This window comes from Pogoniulus pusillus, chromosome 20 (assembly GCF_015220805.1).
Source record: "Pogoniulus pusillus isolate bPogPus1 chromosome 20, bPogPus1.pri, whole genome shotgun sequence".
NCBI lineage: Eukaryota > Metazoa > Chordata > Aves > Piciformes > Lybiidae > Pogoniulus > Pogoniulus pusillus.
Window position 1 is genome coordinate 18,393,037 of NC_087283.1, and position 7,748 is coordinate 18,400,784.

At 58.6% G+C, this 7,748-nt stretch overlaps 1 protein-coding gene across 1 annotated transcript; it reads left to right on the forward strand.

Annotated features, from left to right (window-relative positions):
• The first annotated feature begins 2,944 nt into the window (after positions 1 to 2,944).
• On the forward strand, positions 2,945 to 7,214 carry IRX6 (iroquois homeobox 6). Its single transcript, XM_064159786.1, is given in 7 exon segments — positions 2,945 to 3,013; positions 4,129 to 4,374; positions 4,607 to 4,716; positions 4,978 to 5,285; positions 5,416 to 5,913; positions 6,166 to 6,267; positions 6,464 to 7,214. Coding segments are annotated over 6 exon segments (1,332 nt in total). The 3' UTR covers position 6,267; positions 6,464 to 7,214.
• The last annotated feature ends 534 nt before the right edge of the window (positions 7,215 to 7,748 follow it).

The window sequence follows — 7,748 nt, forward strand, 5'->3', positions numbered from 1 at the left end:
AATTGCACACTTCCTTAGAACTGCCCTCCAACAAGCCAAGTCCAAGAACCAAGAGCCTGGTGACGGATAGCTATGTCAGTATCTGCAAGGCTCACGAAGATGTTGTTTTGCCATGGTGAGTCCAGTCACTCAGTGACATACTAAGAGGATGAATGGTAGCACTGCTCATAAGAACATAAAGAGACAGTGCTTGCGTCCTCCTGAGGAGCTGAAGAGCAAGGTACAACTTGTATTTGTTAACAGGAACACCATTTAAGCTCCCAGGTTGTAAGGGCAATTAGAAGGGTCGCTTAGTGGCTGTGTACAAAGCTATAGCAACATCTCCATAGAGCAGAGCGTTCTATGCGGAGAGATGGGCTGCAAAAGGCCAGCTCCCAAAGCAAGGATTAGTTCCACTATACCTGACAGGGAACTGACTTACTTTGACACTGATTGTGCACAATAGTGTCAACCAAAGCATTTGCATTGTTCTGCATCATGTCTGTGGTAAAAGTGCTTTTGCACAGTGAATTCTGCACCTGATTTGGTGGCTGATGTACCTCTCACACCGGCAAGGAAGGCAAAAGCCCTGTATTCAGGGTGCCAGCAACAGCTCCCATGGGCTCGGCAAGCAGACAGGATGAGCACACAGACACTCTCGTTGCTCGTTTCATAAAGCAACACAAGAAATGTTCTGGTGAAAAGACTAAATTCTGCTGAATTAAGTGATTTAGCACAAGTAGGTTTATTACTTTATAATTAACGTAATTTTCCCCATAGGGATTCTTGCAATTAAATAATTAGCAATAACGTTACCCAAAGGTATTCTTTAATGAATTTTCTTAAGTTATTGCCCCGGCTACAGACGACTGAAACAGATGGGTCTTAACAGCGCCTGAGTGCTCCTCCTTGCCAGGCTACGGGGGATGTCAAAGAGCTGTCAACTCCGCGCTCCGAGCCACTCTGTTCACCCTTGCGGGGTGGGCACAGCTCGGGCGCTGCGATCTCCTCCTCGGCCTGGCTCCATGGGTGCTCTTCTGCCCCGACGGCATAGGCAGCCCGCTCTGCTCCAGGTCCGGCGGAAGGACTGCGACCGGGGAGAAGCTCCTGCGAGTGCGCTGGTCTGGCCAGGGCCGCTACGGTGTCCACCCGGGACAAGCCAGGACCACCCGCCCCAGATGCGTCCGGCAGCACCAGCTCCGTCTGCCAGCCCCCGCCGGGGACAGCAGAAGCTGACCCGACTCAGGCGCGCCGCGGGGACAGCACCCGGGGCCGGGCCAGGCCGGGCTTGCCGCTACTCGCTTGCGGCTCGGCAGCGCCACCCGTTGGGGAACGGGTCAGCGGGCGGCGGAGCGGGGACGCTCCGGCAGGGACAAGCATGGCGAGAGCTGCCTGTCGCCCCCGCCCGCCTCTATGGGGCAGAGCTCCAGCCTGCACGGGACAAGTGCGGCGGAGCGCCCTGGGCCGGGAGAGTTGGTGGGGTTTTCTTGGTTTGTTTGGTGTTTTGGGTTTGTTTTGCCCTTCTTTTTTTTTGGGGGGGTGGGGGGTGTAGCGGTGGTGGTTTTTGTTTTGGTGGGGTGTGGTTTTTTTTTTTTTTTATGGTTTGTATTTGGTTTTTGTTTTGGTCTCGTTGAATTGCCCCTTGAAGGGACAACGCGCCCGGCCGGGCCCGGTGCGCCGCGGCATGCCCTGCTGCAGGGGAGGCGGCGGAAAATCCCTTTTTACCTCCTGGGGATCTCGCCTCAAAGGCAAAGTCACAATACGTAAGTCGCTGGTTAAACAAGGGCATCTCCATTTGTTAATTGATGCAATTACGCCGCGGTAGCAATGGGCAGGCCAGGCTGCAGGCAGCCAGCCAGCCATCACCTCCCCGCTGTCCTGCTACCGCCCCGCCAGCCTCTCCGGGCAGGACCATTTCGGGTCTAGGAAGGAAGAATGGATTCCCGGCTCAGCACACCTTAGGGAAGGAGGCATCGCGGGCAAAAGCTGCCCTCGGGGCCAGGTCCCGTCCCGGGCTCAGCCGTGCCGCTTGCCCGGGCTGGCAGCGTACACCGTGCACGCCCGGGTCGGCTCTGACCGCCGCGAAAGCCCCCGCAGCCCAGGGGGGTTCAAGTGCCAAAGGGTGCCGTGTTGCACAGCAGAGCCCGGCGCTGCGGGTGGGATCCCGGGGCAGCGGGAAGGACCGGGAGACTGCGTTCCTGCCGGGGGTGCGACTGGCACCACCGCTGCCCCTGACATCCACTCCTCCTCCCTGCAGGTGCGGGGCTACACGGGGGTGGCGGGCATACGGGTGGATGCCCTGATATTCCCCATTTGGTATATTTTTCTCTACAAGACAAATTTGTCATATTTTTAACCAAGAGACGACGAGAGGGAAGTGGAGGGAGCCGCGCAGGGTTGATGCCTGCCTCCGCCGCGCACCGCGGCACACCGTGACCCACCGTGGAACAAGTGCGGAAAGCGGGCGCGGGGCGCTGCCTGTTCCTGCCCGCCGCTGCCTGCTCCTGCCGGCAGGGCCGTGACGTCACCCCGCTCCTCGCCCACTACCGAACGCTAAAGACCTATAGAGCAGAAAATAATACAACAAGCAAGCTCCCTATCTTGCAAACCCTACGTGATTTCCACCCCCCCCCTCTTTGAAAAAGCCCCTTTGCACTTAAACTCTCTATACATGTGGGGTGGCTTTTCAAACCCTCGCTATACAAATATATTTATTAAAGGCGATGGGAAGTGAGGGGTAGCCGGTTTTTTTTAAATCCAGGCACCAATCCCCCCCCCCCCCCCCCCCCCCCCCCGCCTCAGATGTCTGGCTGCTTTTCTTAAGTGCAATCATCTATAATTGAGGGGAGAGAAAAGGAAAAAAAATAGAGGGGGGGGGAAAGCCATACGTGGAAATGTGTGTGTGAGAAGGTGCATCTTGAAGCAGGGTTTAGTTACAATCGATCTTGGGGGGAAAATATTGCCTATGGTCCAAAAATAAGGAGCGACTATGTCCTTCTCTCAGTTCGGATACCCCTACAGCACCACTTCACAGGTAAGGCGAGTGAGCAGCACTCACTTTTGTTCAGATTCTGCTGCTGCTGTCCAGATGTCTTGTTCCCCCCTCCCTTTTTTTCTTCCCTTTCCCTTAGTCTTTTTTTTAAAGGGCACATCTGGAGCCTTTTTTAAAAAAATGTGCGTGTGTGTTTTTGTCTCGTTTGTGTCGTGTTAGGCTTAAACAAATAACTCGCAGTGTGCACAGCAAAGGCGTTTAGGAACGTGGTAATTCCCCCTCCCCCCTCCCTTCCACCGTTCAGTTTTAAGTGCAACAAACAAATACTAAAGTCCCGGCGGGGACCGGTTTCCGAGCCCGCGGAACTGTTTGCGGAACGCTCGCGGAGCGCCAGGCATTGCCCCCGCCGTGCCGGGCACCCGTGGCGGGTGTGCGAGTAGCGGGGCCGCAGCTCGGCAGGCTCGGGATTTCACTGGCAGTACTGAGGAGCCAAGCTTTGCCGCTTTCCCCTCCCTTCTTCCTCGGGTCGGTCCTTTTCCTGCGTTTTATTAGGATCTGTCGAGAAGGCATTTCCCTCCCCTACGATCTCCGAAGGACACCCATACCCCCACGAATGCATCCTGTATTGACTAACTCGTCGCTACAGCATACCTCAACTCACGATTTATTTGGGTGGAATTATTTATACACCGTAATCACTGCAAGATGTGCCTCCCTCGCTTGGGAAGTTAGCTGTCCCCTTGAACTTACTGAAATCAAATGCCTTCGATTGCGTTAGCTGACATATTTACTGCTTTGTCTTTTGTCAAATTAACTGTAATCGCAACTTCTTGCCTTTAAATCAATGCAAACGGACCGAGAGGGGGGCGGGAGAGAAGGAGCCGTACGGATTTGTTGCCATTTTCAAGAGCAATTATTTCCTTAAAGTTTTGCCTGCTTGATTAATCGTGCCCCCTTCCCAAGGGCTCCCACTTCCAATTCCGTTTATTTCCCGGTGTCTATAATGAGTTGCTTAAGACAGGGTTTCCTATCCTCCTCCTCACCCCTCACCCACCCCCCCGCGCCCCCCCTGCACGCAAAGACAAACGCGCACACGCTCCCAAATTTCCCCCCGACGGGGCAGCCTCGACAGCCGCTCTCTCCTCTGCTCTTCACAGTTTTTCGTGCCCGCCAACCCCAGCACGACCTGCTGCGAAGCTGCCCCCCGCTCCGTGTCGGATGCCTCTCCGGCGCCGGCCGCCGCCACTCTCTGCTGCGCCCCATATGAGAGCCGGCTGCTGGCGCCCGCCCGCGCGGAGCTCAATGCTGCCCTGGGCATGTACGGGACCCCGTACGCCGCCGGCCAGGGCTACAGCAACTACCTGCCCTACAGCGCGGAACCCGCCGCGCTCTACACTGCGCTGGTGAGTGCCCGCTCGTCCGGGCCCGGCACTGGAGGGGGTGGGGGATGGGGTGCAACAGGCGACAAACTTGGCGGTTCGCAGTTGGCGTCGGGGCGGGGGACCGACGAAGGACGCAGAACCGGCGCCGTCCCGTCGGGGGCAGGGGGTGTCGAAGGGACTGTATTACTGCGGGGACCCGGGACGGCGGGGCTCCCCTCCTGCTCGATGCCAAAGGCTGCCGCTTTCCTTGCAGAACCCCCAGTATGAGATCAAGGACGGCACCGGAACGTTGCACTCGGGAATCTCGCAGCCCGCTGCCTACTACTCGTACGATCATTCCTTGGGGCAGTACCAGTACGACAGGTAAAGCCCTTTGATCAGCGCCCTGCAGTATTAGCATCCCCCTGCGAGGCAGCGGCCGACATCAAACGGCCGGGACGGGGGGAACCTCAGACCTGACAAATGTTTACAAAAGAAACGAGGCGCCCCGGGAGCACCACTCAGTTGAAATCAAAGTTGGGCAGCGATGGCAGGCGGACAGGGGCATGCAGGCAGATGGGCAGGGCCAGGCCGGGCCAGGGAGCGCCCGCCGGCCCCCCTCTCTTCCTAACCATCTCTCAGCAGGTACGGGACTGTGGATTTCAGTGGCTCGGCCAGACGCAAAAACGCAACGCGAGAGACGACGAGCACTCTCAAGACCTGGTTGTACGAGCACCGCAAAAACCCCTACCCCACCAAAGGAGAGAAAATCATGCTGGCCATCATCACCAAAATGACCCTGACTCAAGTGTCCACTTGGTTTGCTAACGCCAGACGGAGGCTCAAGAAGGAAAACAAAATGACCTGGTCTCCCAAGAACAAAGCAGGAGAAGAGAGGAAAGAAGAAACCACGCGGGAAGATGAAGAATACAGCACAGAGAACGACGGCAGAGGTAGGCAGGAAAGGCAGGACAGGCACCTCGAAATAGCTCGAACTGGTGGCTGATTTCGAGGCCTCCCCAGCCTCTCCGCACCCCCACTAACACCTTGCCGCCCTCTCCTCCCTGATGTGTGTCTAAGCAGAGCAGAAGAGCTGTAAAGAGGACAAGGAGCTGCAGTTCAGCGACCTGGACGACCTGGAGGAGGAGGAGGAGGAAGAAGAGGCGGGGAAGCTGGAGAAGGGCCGGGCCAGCTCCCTGCAGGAAACCCCCAGCCTCGGTGCGGCGCTGCCCGAGGCCCCGCGAAGCGACTGCAGCCTACCCGACCCCTTCCGCGCTTTTCCCTGTGCCAAGGCCCCTGCTGTGGACTTCATCCCCGCCTCCCTGGCTGGCCCGCCGCCGCCCTACGCGGCCGTGGAGAAGCCGCGGATCTGGTCCCTGGCGCGTACGGCTGGGGCCAGCGCGGCGCGCAGGGGCAGCCCCGAGGGCCGCGGCACGGAGGAAGGCAGCGGCGTAGCAGGGGAACAACACCTGCCCGCCAAAACCTTCGGGAGTTCCTCTTTCAACCTGCAGCCGCTCCCGCGAAGCTGCGCATCCCACCGCGGCCTGGGGGAGTCGTGCCAGTATGCGGCGGCGGGCGAAGGTACCCGCGGCGGCGGGGCCGCGGGGATAGGGGGGACCGCAGAACGTACCGGGACACAGGGCGCGGCATGAGCCCGCCCTCGCACCGAGCCCAGTCGCCGGGCCCAGCGCGGACGGGGCGCTAAGCCGTTCCCAGGTATTAAGTGGGACTGCGTCCCACCGGGAGCAGCCTTCGAGGCGAGCGGGCAGGGAAGGGCAGTGGGGTCGGGCTGGACCGGGCCGGGCCCGCTGCGAGCCGCTTGTGTTTGTGCAGGCTTCGGGCGGGGCACCAAGGGCGGCCCAGGAGGCGGTGAGCTGAGCGGAAGCTGTTTGGACAGGCTGCGGACGGCGTTTCGGCCGGTGCTGCGGAGGTGAGGTAGGTGACTGACCAGCGGCCGGATCTGACCCGCTAGGCCCTAGGAGAGCAGCGGCGGGGCCGGTGTTCTGTGGCGCTCCTAAACCCCCCGCCCCTACGCGGGCGGGACCAGTACCCCCATTCTCGGGTAGAACCTGCGGGGCCCGGAACCGGAGCCCGCTTGGGAAACGTTCGTCGCCCGTTCTCACCCCGGCAGGGTCGCCGGCCCCTTCTGAGCCCTGGCGACGGGGCACCGGCTGCAACGAGGCTTGGAACAAACGAAGGAGATCTCTCCCTGGGACGGCGATGACCTCCTCGGCCAGCAAGCACAGCCCGCGGCTCTGACTTCCCCTGCCGTCGCAGGAAACACGGCCCGCCGCGATATAACGTGCTGCTCACATGGGGCCGAGGGGCGCGGCGGGCGGAGCGGCAGCCCTCGCAGGACCGTTCACTCGCCTGCTGTTTGCGCAACACCCCTCAACCTCTTTGCCAAGAAAACAAAAAGGACAGAGAAAAAAATACTAATCTTTTCTCTGTGTTTCCCTACGTCGTGGATAGTTTTTCCTTCCCCTCCTAAAGCTACTGCCGGTACTCGGCGCCCCGCTCTGCAAAGGTGCGATCGGTCACGGCAGCTCCACCCGAACTAGCTGAAGGAGGAGCGGCGCAGGTTACGCCGCGCTGTTTGTGCCCCGTCGCTGTACATAGATACCACAAAGTATTTTTCAGAGTCTCTAATTAACACGGATGAGTTGAACGCCGTGAAGCCGTCCTGTGACCCCGGGATTTCCGCAGCCAGGAGCCGGCGCCGCCCATGCGGAGCAGCCCCAGGCACCCGCCGCCCGCCCCGGGGCACGGCCGGGGCACCCCCGGGCAGCGGGTGGCGACCAGGCGGCGAAGTAGGACGTTGTTAGTGGGTCACCACCGTCAGTGAAAAGAGCAGTGCTGCACTTTACAGGACAGATGAGAAAGGGAAACCGCGTCTCCGCATTATTTCTGTTTAATTAAAAGTGTCACCAAACACTTGTGTTCAGACTAATAAACCATGCAGGGATGAGGAAAAAATGTTTCTTTGTTCCTGTCTGTAGAAGCAGTGGCAATAACTTAAATTAATAACTGCGGTAATTAAGAGGTCATCTATAGATCAACCCGATACCTGCTATTTCCAAGTTCACCGGGGTCAGTATTTACATTAAGTCATTTGTGGTCAATAGAGTCCAATGAATTCTGCCTTAATAAATCAGGGAAATCAATCTTGAATATCGAGTAGACTTACATGTTTATCAAAGACTACCAAAACAAGCGGGGTGCTGAGCCAGGACTGCTCTGGATTGCGACTGGAGCAGCATCTCGTAGAGGAGAAAAGCTACAGGTCAGTGTGTGTGGGGCGACTTCGGCCCTGGTTGCAGCCCCGGGCTGGGGACGGGGCCGGACCGGAGCAGCCCCAGCCTGCCGGGCAACCTGTCAAAGACCGCAAACTTTGTCGGGCTTTCCAGAAGACAGGA